Consider the following 14,801-nt stretch of genomic DNA (forward strand, 5'->3'; position numbering starts at 1 on the left):
GTGATACATTGAAGTCATTAAAAAGTCATCATTTATACAAAAGATACTTTATTGTGAAGTTAAACATGTGGAATTGCATAATCAATAAATTAAACATTATTTAGGCAATGGCATCTTTAGTAAAAATAAATAATAATGATATCGTTAAGCTAGAAAAAGCTCAAGAGAAATAACGGCCCCTGATGTCAGATCCTCAGCGTACAGATTATTTTCTATCATCACCAGCTCAGTCTGTAACTGTGAGGGAAGATTTTTTGGTGCAGATATTCCACCACACTGGTCTTGTTTCGCAGTTTTTCCATTTCATAGAACGGGATCTAGAAAAGACGAGATCAAATTTCAGGAACAAAAGATTATACCGGAAGTCAGAAAGAAATATGCAAAACAGACATAATGTACTGTGATCCTTCATCCTCCCTCATACGAAGGTGAGGTTCTAACCTGCACGACTTCATATCCCAGAAGCCTCAGATGTCGCTGTTTGATGGCCTCTTTACCAAGTAGCTGTCTCTTGTTTGTAGAGAACCTCTTGGGTCCATCAATACAAAGAGCTATCCTGTCAGCACATAAATAACAGTACAATGAGTTAAAACACATTTTTAAGATGACTATTGTGTGTTAAACATAGTCATGTAACAGAAGTAGTAATCCTATATAATACATGAAAACCTTTACCTCTTGAAAACATCATCATCATGACTGGCAGGCAGCACGTATCCCTCTTCGTCGAGCTTTATCTCCACATCTACAAGAACAAAAATAATTAAATATCAAGTAGGTATAAACTACAGGAAACATTCAGAAGAGAAGCAGCTGAGAGGATGTTACCTAGTGTGTAGCAGTATGGTGTCAGAACTTTGGATCCAAAGTATGAACGTGCCCCGAGCAAATCCACTAGTCCGGTTTTCACTGAGTGGTACAGATGTGTGTCCACCGGTGTCTCCAGAGAATGTCCAGACATGAGGAAAGACTTGACGCGGTACTTGGGAAGAAGTCTGGGACCCTGACGAGACAACAGAGGGTGAAGGAGCAGGCGGGGACACACTAATACTGTAAATTCACAACATTCAACAACAGCTATTGGCAATGAACCTGGCTTCACCAGCCTCTCTTTGTTGACTGGATATCTGATTTCTTACACATAACTGCCCAAACACAAACAACATGATGCCACACCAAGATATTCATGCACAGGTATCATCCTATCTGACAGCAGATCTTTAGCTACAGTATGTGAAACATCTGCTGTAAATGTTAAGTAGACTCTTAGCACACCAAGTATCCTGGTTTTATTTCATTTGTACCCTCCAGATCTGACAAGATAGGTTTACAATTTTCCAAGTCTGTCCTAAAATATCAGGCAGGTGCCCAAATGAACATTGACACATCCCTCATCCTGTGCAAAAGTGTATTTGAAAGTTTATTTGAAGCTAATATGAGGCTTCAGCCGTCCAAATGAGAAAATCAAGTCAATATCTTTCAGAGTTACAGACTTTTTAGTGCCAAATTTCCTCTTTTTGTTACAATACTTTCACTGCAGCTGAACAGGAAACACTGTCGAGACACAAAGAGGAAATTTTTTTTTACAAAAAAATCAAAAGATATCCACTTTATTTGACTAACTGATACAGATGAAGCTTCATATTGTCTTCAGACCAACAAAATAAGAACTGTAAACTTTGGCCCCCATCACTTATACTGTAAGCACATTGGAAGGAACTTTCTAATGGTCAGTATGAACAGGAGGAACGATTACAGCAAGAAAAAACCTGTTTCAGTGGTCATATGGACATGTGGCTATTGTTTTAAGACAGACTTGAAAAAATGTGAAACTATCCTTTAATTTGAGAGCTAACGAGTATACAATTACTGATATATGTATATTACAACAGAAGCTAATTAGTGCCACAAACTGGGGAAAAACACTGATAAGACTAATATAGGTGTCTGGGAGAAATATGGCACACTGAGAGGAAGATTATGTGCTTGACATCTGGAAACCAGTTGTCTAATTGTCTTTTCCTGCATGAAGAACTGGGTTATGTTTAAATTAAAATATAATTGTATACACTGCTGGATATGAAAGGCGTGCATTTTTTCAAAATTAATTTAGTTTTTGGTATTTGGATAGATTTGATTCTCGATTCTGTTTTCAAAGGTTACGGCTGTCATGCTAAAAAATTATGCCTTTTTACTTTCTCTTCTAGTATGTGTAAAAACAAGAGAAAAATATAAGGGAGTAAATGATAGAAAGGAAGGAGGGACAGGGTTTGCCACCTTTTGCTGTTCAAAGATCTGTGATGGAAAGAGACACACACAGTATGTGTATCAGACAATTAATGATAAAAACATCCTCCTCATTAAACCTCACATACATAAGGGTGAGCTACACCAACTTCTCCGTAGACAGTATATGTAGACGCTCCATCTGAATGCTTCAGTGCCTTTCAATTACTGCAACTGAAAAATCCTCCTGGTCATCTAGAAACCTGAGCTGCAGATTAACCCAACCAGTTCATATCTGTTTTCTATTGAACTAAAGTAATTCTGGGAAATGTAGGAAGTCAGTAAGATAGCAGGTTCAGGTTTCCTCACAAGTAACGGGAATGCACTGAACCTCACATACTGATGATTTGTTAAGTGGTATCCAGGTATCTGATCTGGGTTGGCTTTATCACTTTAATATCTAACTTGACACAAATAAAAGTTAAATACCTCATAGAAAGGACATTCTAACTTTAGCGTCATGTAGAGCTGAGTCAGCTGTGCCAGAATGATCCGGTCCATTTTAGTGCCTTCCTCTGAAACATAGATAAATGCAGAACATACAAAATATTTATCTCTAAAAGGGGAATTTTTTATCATGCATTCATGATACGTGAATATATCTCACAGGCGTCAGACAGGATGTTTTACCTTGCAGTTGCTGGAGGAAGTAACTGCTAAAAACTTTGGAAACAAAGTTAACAGGGAACCTCTCCACCAGGATGCAGGAGTGGAGCAGGCTGAGCAGCGTACGAGGCTGGAAGTGTGAGAAGCGTGTGCGCAGGATGGTTTCAACCTTCCTGAACACGTCGCCGGCGTTGGGCGGAAGGTAGCCCAGCTTCCCGAAAGACATGATCTGCCTGGCCACCTGGCTGGTGCTGTAGTCATCTGCTCGGTAAACAAAGCTCTCCGCGACGACGTCGAACACCGCCGGGGACAGGATGTTCCTCCGGCCGAAGAACTGCATCACCTTGGTTACTGTCTCTGGGTGGGAGGTGAAGGCCATTGTGGGTACGTACCTCTCCATCGCCTCCACAAAGTAATGATCACTGTGACCAAAGTGCATTAGTGCGCCGAGCACAAGGCTGAGCTCCTCGTCAGTGAAGCGAGGTATATGCCGCACAGCCTGCTTACACAGACTGATCACGAGAGGCATGGCCTGGGTCTGATTCAGGGTCACGAGAGCACTGAGAAGCCCGCTGACAGCAGCAGGATCCATACGGAAGGTGACGGTCATAGCGTGAGTGTGCATGGCGTTCAACAGGTCTCTATATTTTCCGTCTTTACCCACACCACCCTGCAGAAGTCTATAAACAGCGACGAGATCTGCTAGGCTCCACTGGGCGGGCTCCTGCTTCTGGATTTGCTCCATCACCTCCTCTAGCATCACACTGCTATGACCCTCCATGGCCAGCATCGCCTGGCCCAGAATGCACAGCTGCCCCACACTCATCTGCCCCCGGTCAAGCCTCTCCTGGCTCTCAGACACCAGCCGCACCATCAGCGTACTCCAAGGATCCAAGAAGAGGCGTGTGCAGGCCAGCAGAGCCGACACCAGCCCAGCGTCCGTCAGCCGCCCAGAGTCCTCCTCCAGCTGGGAGCACAGGGCCCTGATGGTGTCATTCTCCAGCACGGATGGATCCTTCAGAGAGTGACCCTCCTGCTCCAGGTCGGCCACACGGTGAAGAGCTGCTGCCGCCATGGTGTCAGACATGATCTCCACTGTGCGCAGCAGTTTGAAGACCTGCCGGGATGAGGAGCAGCACCCCAAACGCTGCAGGAAAGCCTGCTCCTCTATGGCGGTGGGTCGGTGCAGCTGGGTCAGATGCAACCTGGGAACTGAGTCTCTGTGGAGTCCAACAGAGCTGCTGGCGACGAAGGACGGCTCCCTGACGATGGTGGCCAGGCTCCTTACTCCGCAGTCCGGCTGGAGCTTCCGGCAGCCCTGTTTTTGGATGCAGCGACTGGCTGAAGTGCACAGGCATGCAACACATGAGGGCTGACCTGCAGGGCTGGTACTCAGGAACCTGGTGGGGCAGACAGGTCCAGCAGGAGGGTAACGCTGAATCACCAACTGCCCGAGCAGCGCACGTCTCTGGATCAGCTTCAAAGCCATGAAAACTGGACTCCTGAGACCCGGCTGAAGAAAAACTTTAAAGACAAGAAAAAAGTTTTAAGGGTTTGAGACCAAACACATATTCACACTATGTAACAAAAGAAGAGAACAAAACTACTGGCAATGAGAGTGCTCAGCTCCCTCCTTCTTTACTGTTTTTAATACTTTATTTACAATAAATTTTATAAACAAAGCAAGTCAACCAAGGTATTAAAAACCTGGACATGTATCTGACTAAAAGAAAACAAATAAGCAAAAGAAAAACTAACCTATACAATAAAACTATTAAAGATAAGAAAATACATTTAAAATATATAAATTGTAAATAATTCAACAAAAATAATACAATAAATGAAGATTAATTAACATTAGTAAGTCTTCAATTTAAATGAGAGATTAGTACATTCAGGGTTCATTCATTCGTAAAGTTGAACAAATTTCAGCAGCTCTTTTGCAGATTTTTAAATTCATACACTTCAAGGATTTATAACGAAGGCCAAATTCGGTGTAAAAAGCATTTTAAAAAGAAGATGGTGCATAAATTTGGCTTTTTTGTGTATATAAGTTAATATTTTACCATTATGAGACTTGTGTTAATCAGCAGATTTTCTAGTTTCTCTTTTTCATAACCAGTCTACACATTACATCCATATGATTATAGTTCAACAGAGTTCAACATATACAGAGATATATTGTTTTGTTTGAAACTTTCTTCCATTTGTTTGTAAAATAGTTGTCTGACCTCCTCCTTTACTGTTAACTAACTAACCTTGAAGCTGTTAGCTGACGTTAGCTACTTAGCTGCTAGCCTTGAAGAGTCGCGCCGCTATCCTGGTTGTTAGCGTGTCTGAAGGCGGACATTTAATCTCAGAGTGATAATTAAAGAACAAATATCAAGACGAAACAGGCTAAAGCCATACCTGGAGCTTTCTGTCCACGGCAAAGGGTCACAGAAAGTAAGGAACAGTTACCGGGAGGATGCCGGCTGGTGCCATGATGCTAACGTGGTTCCGTAAGCATAGTGAGGTGTTCACGGAGCCTCGTAAATCCCAGCTTCAAACGTATGACTCAGAATAAATGACTAAACCTAGAAGTCCAAGAAATTTTTTATAACACATAATACAAATACTGACGTTGTAAATAAAACTAGCTGAACATTAACCAACAAGGATCCCCCATTGGGGCAAAGATTGTTTGAACCAGAACAACATGGGGAGATTTTTTGATACTTATTCATTTTTGCTATAAATACACCGATCTAATGTTTACATTAGATATAGCGTTTACATAAAAAATAAATTACGATAGTAACAAAGGACTCTGTACCATCACCACATACACATAACCTTACCAGTATTCAATTATCTATTATAGGTGTTCAATTGGGTTGAGAGCTGGTGACCTTTCATACTCATCAAACCATTCAGTGACTCCTAGTGAACGTATGAATTGGGGCATTGTCATCCTGGAAGAGACCACTCCCATCAGGATAGAAATGTTTCATCATAGGATAAAGGTGATCAGTCAGCTCAACTTTGTATTGATTTGCAGTGACCTTTCCCTCTAAGGGAACCAGACCATGCCAGCAAAATGCCCCCCACAGCATAACAGAGCCACTAGATCCCCTCACTGTGGGAGTCAAGCATTCAGACCTGTACTAGTTTTTCCTTTAATTTGTCAACCGTCTGTGTATATAGACTATGAAGGATGATCTCAATAAATTCATAATGAGCATAAATTAAAACAGCAATTGGCCATAAAGATATGTTATAAAACCATGTATCTTTATTTAAAACATGAGGCATTATCAGTGAGTGATCTTTGGGAAACTGTTGACCTGCTTGATGAACCTTCAGCACTGTAACTTCTTGGTGACGTCACCTTTGTGAAATCCCAAAACTCCGGTGAATGCAGGTGTATTTCGCCGGGTGCGGTGGCGCGCGCCTGTAATCCAAGTTACCGGGAGGCTGAGGCTGGAGGATCGTTTGAGCTCAGGAGCTCTGAGCTGCAGCGGACTATGCCGATCGGGTGTCCGCGCTAAGTTCGGTATCGATATGGTGCTCCTGGGGGAGCCCGGGAACACCAGGTCGTTTAAGGAGGGGTGCACCGGCCCAGGTCGGAGACGGAGCAGGTCAAAGCCCCCGTGCCGCTCAGTAGTGGGATCGCGCCTGTGAATAGACGCTGTAGTCCAGCCTGAGCGATACAGCGGGACCCAGTCTTTTTACACTCTGCACACTTTACAACAAACACCTGTGACATCACACAAACATCAAACATCATCTTTACATCTTACAACAGCTTCAGGTTCCAGGAAGAAACCTCAGAAACCAAAACTGTTTAGTCTGATCCACACTGCCTCCACCTGGAGAAGAGGAGCAACTACTATCAATCACACCAATCAATCAATGCAGCACCACAGATACACAGAACTACAACACTAGAACTATGGTTTATTAGAACTATTTTGTTATAAACTATAACACAAGTTTTTCCAGTGGTGGGAGAAATATTCAGATCCTTTGCTTAAGTCCCAATACAGCAATGTAAAAATACTCCATTACAAATAAAAGTCCTGCATGAAAAATAAAGTAAAAGTACATAAGTATCCTATTATCAGAAAACTAGTTTAAGTATTGCAGTAAAAGTAGTGGTTTGGTCCCTTGGAATAGAGACTGATGACTGGCCATTAAGGCTTCATCAATGAAGCCTTGATGGCATCACTAATGAAGTCAAATGACCACTGCTGTCAACTAAGAACTGATAAAACCATCAGTGTGGACATCCTCCGTGATGTCACATAGCAGTGACATGACAGATGACGTCACAACTAAAATAAAATAAAATGAAAGAGTAAAATAAACATCTGAAATTCAAATTCATTGATAGATAAAATATTTCTCACAACAACAGGTGAAGTTAAGGGAAGCTTGATTAAAGCCAATCACAACAGCTGCTCTCATAAGCAGCAGGCAGTTTAATGAGCCAAAAGTTCAGGAGAAAACTGTTCTTACAAAGACAAAAAATATACACTTAAATACCTAAATATTACTATACAACCATGACAGCACCTCACATTTATACATTAGGCCAAATATGCTTTGGACATAAGATTTGACTTTGTGTTGCAGAAGACACTGAAGTTCCTGTCACCACCTGCAGTGTGCACATTGTTATCAGATAATTAGTTTATAATATACAAAATATTACAGGAAACCAGCAGGTTTTTGTAAATATTCGTTTTACAGAACTAATCAACTTTAAAACATTCCCCAATTGTGTCACTAATTTTACTAAACTGTATGACCTGTAAACTATGTAATTTAGGAAAAAATTGTCACAGAGTTGATATTGGATCATGAGGATGTCTTGTCATACTATAACTTTTTGAAGAATGGTGTTCATCCCTCCAGAAGAGTCCAGAGACTCAAAGAATCAGTGCCAAGACTGACGAACACCATTCTTCAAAAAGATATTCCCTCATTTGGTGTTTTGATGATGGTGGTGAAGAGTGCTGTCAACATGTCGATGTGGAAATGTTTCATCATAGAATAAAGGTGATCACTCAGAACAACTTTGTATTGATTTGCAGTGACTCTTCCCTCTAAGGGGACAAGTGAACCCAAACCATGCCGGCAAAATGTCCCCCAAAGTATAACAGAGCCACCAGATCCCCTCACTGTGGGGGTCAAGCATTCAGACCTGTACCAATTTTTCCTTTAATTTATCAACTGTCTGTATAAACAGACTATGTAGAATGATATCAATAAATTCATAATGAGCATAAATTAAAACAACAATTGGCCATAAAGATATGTTATAAAACCACGTATCTTTATTTAAAACATGAGGCATTATCAGTGAGTGATCTTTGGGAAACTGTTGATCTGCTTGATGAACCTTCAACACTGTAGCTTCTTGGTGACGTCACCTTTGTGAAATCCCAAAACTCCGGTGAATGCAGGTGTATCTCGCCGGGTGCGGTGGCGCGCGCCTGTAATCCAAGTTACCGGGAGGCTGAGGCTGGAGGATCGTTTGAGCTCAGGAGCTCTGAGCTGCAGCGGACTATGCCGATCGGGTGTCCGCGCTAAGTTCGGTATCGATATGGTGCTCCTGGGGGAGCCCGGGAACACCAGGTCGTCTAAGGAGGGGTGCACCGGCCCAGATCGGAGACGGAGCAGGTCAAAGCCCCCGTGCCGCTCAGTAGTGGGATCGCGCCTGTGAATAGACGCTGTAGTCCAGCCTGAGCGATACAGCGGGACCCAGTCTTTTTACACTCTGCACACTTTACAACAAACACCTGTGACATCACACAAACATCAAACATCATCTTTACATCTTAAAACAGCTTCATGCTCCAGGAACAAACCTCAGAAACCAAAACTGTTTAGTCTGATCCACACTGCCTCCACCTGGAGAAGAGGAGCAACTACTATCAATCACACCAATCAATCAATGCAGCACCACAGATACACAGAACTACAACACTAGAACTATGGTTTATTAGAACTATTTTGTTATAAACTATAACACAAGTTTTTCCAGTGGTGGAAGAAGTATTCGGATCCTTTGCTTAAGTAAAAGTACCAATACAGCAATGTAAAAATACTCCATTACAAGTAAAAGTCCTGCATGAAAAATCCTACTTAAGTAAAAGTACATAAGTATTATCAGCTTGATGTAGTTAAAGTATTGCAGTAGAGAGAAATCTTTATTGATCCGATTTATCGATTGGGACAGTGTGCAGTTTTTAATCAATCAAAACATACAACAGCACAACAATAAACAGTACAAAGCAAAAAACACACAGAACAAACCATACAAAATACAAAATACAAAATGAAAAGCTACACACAACAGTACATCACATACACCCACAATGTCAATCAGAAAGTAATAATGTAAACTTGTCGAATTAAAAGCAAGACTACCTGCGCTAATGAGAAGACCATAGATAAAGTTTAGACTCAGTGGTCACACAGCTGATTGGTCTTTAGTAGATTTTTTAATTTGGCCTTGAATGTATTGATTGAACTACAATTCTTCATATCATCAGGTAGGACGTTCCACTGAGTTGTGGCTTTGACAGAGAAAGCTGACTGTCCACATGCAGTTCGACGAAATGGTCTGGTCCAATCCTGTATAGAGGATATTCTGGAGGATCTAATAGAATTTGCTGAGCGAGTAAGTGGTTTGGTCCCTTGGAATAGAGACTGATGACTGGCCATTAAGGTTTCATCAATGAAGCCTTGATGGTATCACTAATGACATCAAATGACCACTGCTGTCAACTGAGAACTGATGAAACAATCAGTGTGGACATCCTCTGTGATGTCACATAGCAGTGACATGACAGATGACGTCACGACTGACATAAAATAAAATAAAATAAAATAAAATAAAATAAAATAAAAATAAACATGTGAAACTCAAATTCATTGATAAATAAAATATTTCTCACAACAACAGGTGGAGCTAAGGGAAGCTTGATTAAAGCCAATCACAACAGCTGCTCTCATAAGCAGCAGGCAGTTTAATGAGCCAAAAGTTCAGGAGAAAACTGTTCTTCCAAAGACAAAAAATATACACTTAAATACCTAAATATTACTATACAACCATGACAGCACCCCACATTTATACATTAGGCCAAATATGCTTTGGAGGTAAGATTTGAATTTATGTTGCAAGAGACACTGAAGTTCCTGTCACCACCTGCAGTGTGCACATTGTTAGCAGACAATTAGTTTATAATATACAAAATATTACAGGAAACCAGCAGGTTTTTGTAAATATTCATTTTACAGAATCAACTTTAAAACATTCCCAAACTGTGTCACTAATTTTACTAGGCTGTATGACCTGTAAACTATGTAATTTAGGAAAAAATTGTCACAGAGATAATATTGGATCATGAGGATGTCTTGTCATACTATGAATTTTTGAAGAATGGTGTTCATCCCTCCAGAAGAGTCCAGAGACTCATAGAATCAGTGCCAAGACTGACGAACACCATTCTTCAAAAAGATATTCCCTCATTTGGTGTTTTGATGATGGTGGTGAAGAGTGCTGTCAACACATCAATGTAGAAATGTTTCATCATATGATAAAGTTGATCACTCAGAACAACTTTGTATTGATTTGCAGTGACTCTTCCCTCTAAGGGGACAAGTGGACCCAAACCATGCCAGCAAAATGCCCCCCAAAGCATAACAGAGCAACCAGATCCCCTCACTGTGGGAGTCAAGCATTCAGACCTGTACCAGTTTTTCCTTTAATTTATCAACTGTCTGTATATATAGGCTATATAGAATGATATCAATACATAAAAAACAAAACATAAATGAAAACAGCAATTGGCCATAAAGATATGTTATAAAACCATGTATCTTTATTAAAAACATGAGACATTATCAGTGAGTGATCTTTGGGAAACTGTTGATCTGCTTGATGAATCTTCAACACTGCAACTTCTTGGTGACGTCACCTTTGTGAAATCCCAAAACTCTGGTGAATGCAGGTGTATCTCGCCGGGTGTGGTGGCGCGCGCCTGTAATCCAAGCTACCGGGAGGCTGAGGCTGGAGGATCGTTTGAGCTCAGGAGCTCTGAGCTGCAGCGGACTATGCCGATCGGGTGTCCGCGCTAAGTTCGGTATCGATATGGTGCTCCTGGGGGAGCCCGGGGACACCAGGTCGTTTAAGGAGGGGTGCACCGGCCCAGGTCGGAGACGGAGCAGGTCAAAGCCCCCGTGCCGCTCAGTAGTGGGATCGCGCCTGTGAATAGACGCTGTAGTCCAGCCTGAGCGATACAGCGGGACCCAGTCTTTTTACACTCTGCACACTTTACAACAAACACCTGTGACATCACACAAACATCAAACCTCATCTTTACATCTTAAAACAGCTTCATGCTCCAGGAACAAACCTCAGAAACCAAAACTGTTTAGTCTGATCCACACTGCCTCCACCTGGAGAAGAGGAGCAACTACTATCAATCACACCAATCAATCAATGCAGCACCACAGATACACAGAACTGTAACACTAGAACTATATTGTGTTAGAACTATTTTTATAAACTATAACACAAGTTTTTCCAGTGGTGGAAGAAGTACTCAGATCCTTTGCTTAAGTAAAAGTACCAATACAGCAATGTAAAAATACTCCATTACAAGTAAAAGTACATAAGTATTATCAGCTTGATGTAGTTAAAGTATTGCAGTAAAAGTAGTGGTTTGGTCCCTCTGACTGATATATTATTATGTATGACATCATTAGATTATTAATACTGAAACATCAGCCTAGGGGTCAGGCCCCTCCAAAGGGTCACCAGATAAATCTGAGGGGTCGTGAGATGATTAATGGGAGAGGAAAGAAGAAAAAACAAAGTTCTGATACACAAATCTGTTTTCAGGTTTTGGACTTTTTATCTAATCTTTTATGTTTGGTGAAATATTGGATCATTTGAACATTTATGGAAATGAAACCATGTGAGAAGTTTAGAGGGAAAAATCACTATTTGGTGGAGCTGTTAACAACTCATAGACATGTGAAATGTGACCCCGACTACACACTGCTTTTTGTAAGACGTCAAAAGCCAAAAAGGTTAGAAACCACTGGTTTCATCTTTAACAATGTGTTGTATTTTAAAAACTTGTTATATTATCCATCGTGTCAAATCTTCATCTGAAAAATAACTAAAGCTGTCAAATAAATGTAGTGGAGTAGAAAGTACAATATTTCTCTCTGAAATGTAGTGGAGTGGAAGTATAAAGTTGCATCAAATGGAAATACTCCAGTAAAGTACAAGTCCCTCAAAATTGTAGTTAAATACAGTACTTGAGTAAATGTACTTAGTTACTTTACACCACTGAGTTTCTCCCCGAACAAAATAGTTCTAACACAATATATTTCTAGTGTTATCGTGCTGCTGTGTATCTGTGGTGCTGTATTGATTGATTGGTGTGATTGATAGTAGTTGCTCCTCTTCTCCAGGTGGAGGCAGTGTGGATCAGACTAAACAGCTTTGGTTTCTGAGGTTTGTTCCTGGAGCATGGAGCTGTTTTAAGATGTAAAGATGAGGTTTGATGTTTGTGTGATGTCACAGGTGTTTGTTGTAAAGTGTGCAGAGTGTAAAAAGACTGGGTCCCGCTGTATCGCTCAGGCTGGACTACAGCGTCTATTCACAGGCGCGATCCCACTACTGAGCGGCACGGGGGCTTTGACCTGCTCCGTCTCCGACCTGGGCCGGTGCACCCCTCCTTAGACGACCTGGTGTTCCCGGGCTCCCCCAGGAGCACCATATCGATACCGAACTTAGCGCGGACACCCGATCGGCATAGTCCACTGCAGCTCAGAGCTCCTGAGCTCAAACGATCCTCCAGCCTCAGCCTCCCGGTAGCTTGGACTACAGGCGCGCGCCACCACACCCGGTGAGATACACCTGCATTCACCAGAGTTTTGGGATTTCACAAAGGTGACGTCACCAAGAAGCTGCAGTGTTGAAGGTTCATCAAGCAGATCAACAGTTTCCCAAAGATCACTCACTGATAATGCCTCATGTTTTTAATAAAGATACATGGTTTTATAACATATCTTTATGGCCAATAGCTGTTTTAATTTATGTTCATTATCAATTTATTGATATCATCCTACATAGTCTATATATATACAGACGGTTGACAAATTAAAGGAAAAATTTGTACAAAAATATTGAGTTCATCGTCACACTGTGAACTGTGTGATGTGCACTGGACCATGAACTGATTGTCTCACGACACCCTTAATGTTCACATATTAGTCACACAACAACAAACTTACAACAAGATAGAAAAAAAGTTGAGTGTTTGTGATCCAGATATTCTGTAATCTGATTGTCCTGCCCAAATCATTGTGAACATATTTTATTTGCTGTTTTAGAAAAGTATTTTAATTTATTTTAAAGCTTTTTTCTCCACCAAGTTCATTCAAAAAATTAGGGAAAAACTCAGTGATGTAAAGAAATTATGTCCATTTACTCAAGTACTGTGCTTAGGTACAATTTTGAGGGACTTGTACTTTACTTGAGTATTTCCATTTGATGCAACTTTATACTTCCACTTCACTACATTTCAGAGGGAAATATTGTACTTTCTATTCCACTACATTTATCTTACAGCTTTAGTTACTTTCAGATGAAGATTTGACACAATGGATAATATAACAAGCTTTTAAAATACAACACATTGTTAAAGATGAAACCAGTGGTTTCTAACCTTTTTGGCTTTTGACGTCTTACAAAAAGCAGTGTGTAGTCGGGGTCACATTTCAGATGTTTATGAGTTGTTAACAGCTCCACCAAATAGTGATTTTTCCCTCTAAACTTCTCACATGGTTTAATTTCCATAAATGTTCAAATGATCCAATATTTCACCAAAAATCAAAGATTAGAGAAAAAGTCCAAAAACTGAAAACACATTTGTGTATCCGAACTTTGTTTTTTCTTCTTTCCTCTCCCATTAATCATCTCACAACCCCTCAGATTTATCTGGTGACCCTTTGGAGGGGCCTGACCCCTAGGTTGGGAACCACTGGACTAAACTAGCTAACTATGTATAAAGTAGTTGAAACTAGCTCCACCTCCAGCAGCTACAAAAGTAACATGCTGCTCTAACACTGATGCTTCAGTATTAATAATCTAATGATGTCATATATAATAATATATCAATCAGAGGGACCAAACCACTACTTTTACTGCAATACTTAAACTACATCAAGCTGATAATACTTATGTACTTTTACTTAAGTAGGATTTTTCATGCAGGACTTTTACTTGTAATGGAGTATTTTTACATTTTTGTAATGGTACTTTTACTTAAGCAAAGGATCTGAGTACTTCTTCCACCACTGGAAAAACTTGTGTTATAGTTTATAAAAATAGTTCTAACACAATATATTTCTAGTGTTACAGTTCTGTGTATCTGTGGTGCTGTATTGGTTGACTGGTGTGATTGATAGTAGTTGCTCCTCTTCTCCAGGTGGAGGCAGTGTGGATCAGACTAAACAGTTTTGGTGTCTGAGGTTTCTTCCTGGAACCTGAAGCTGTTGTAAGATGTAAAGATGAGGTTTGATGTTTGTGTGATGTCACAGGTGTTTGTTGTAAAGTGTGCAGAGTGTAAAAAGACTGGGTCCCGCTGTATCGCTCAGGCTGGACTACAGCGTCTATTCACAGGCGCGATCCCACTACTGAGCGGCACGGGGGCTTTGACCTGCTCCGTCTCCGACCTGGGCCGGTGCACCCCTCCTTAAACGACCTGGTGTTCCCGGGCTCCCCCAGGAGCACCATATCGATACCGAACTTAGCGCGGACACCCGATCGGCATAGTCCGCTGCAGCTCAGAGCTCCTGAGCTCAAACGATCCTCCAGCCTCAGCCTCCCGGTAGCTTGG

At 41.1% G+C, this 14,801-nt stretch overlaps 1 protein-coding gene across 1 annotated transcript; it reads right to left on the reverse strand.

The window, feature by feature from the left end:
* Positions 1–28: 28 nt before the first annotated feature.
* Positions 29–5,429, reverse strand: fastkd3 (FAST kinase domains 3). The gene is made up of 7 exons (XM_044339811.1): positions 5,302–5,429; positions 2,917–4,416; positions 2,716–2,801; positions 829–1,003; positions 676–745; positions 442–556; positions 29–317 (listed from the first exon to the last, which is right to left on the reverse strand). Exons 2-7 carry the CDS (start codon positions 4,379–4,381, stop codon positions 219–221), a joined length of 2,010 nt encoding a protein of 669 aa, XP_044195746.1. The 5' UTR covers positions 4,382–4,416; positions 5,302–5,429; the 3' UTR covers positions 29–218.
* Between the last annotated feature and the right edge of the window lie 9,372 nt (positions 5,430–14,801).

The sequence above is a fragment of the Thunnus albacares genome, chromosome 21 (genome assembly GCF_914725855.1).
Source record: "Thunnus albacares chromosome 21, fThuAlb1.1, whole genome shotgun sequence".
NCBI classification, from domain to species: domain Eukaryota; kingdom Metazoa; phylum Chordata; class Actinopteri; order Scombriformes; family Scombridae; genus Thunnus; species Thunnus albacares.

What these genes read in the sequence shown, in the direction of transcription:
- fastkd3 (XM_044339811.1), bottom strand. Translation starts at nt 4,381, where the DNA reads ATGGCTTTGAAGCTGATCCAGAGACGTGCGCTGCTCGGGCAGTTGGTG. An exon ending in TAGAATGTCCTTTCTATGAG is followed by an intron (nt 1,004 to 2,715) that starts GTATTTAACTTT and finishes TTGTCTCGTCAG; the next exon opens with GGTCCCAGACTTCTTCCCAA. An exon ending in GATGATGATGTTTTCAAGAG is followed by an intron (nt 557 to 675) that starts GTAAAGGTTTTC and finishes ATGTGCTGACAG; the next exon opens with GATAGCTCTTTGTATTGATG.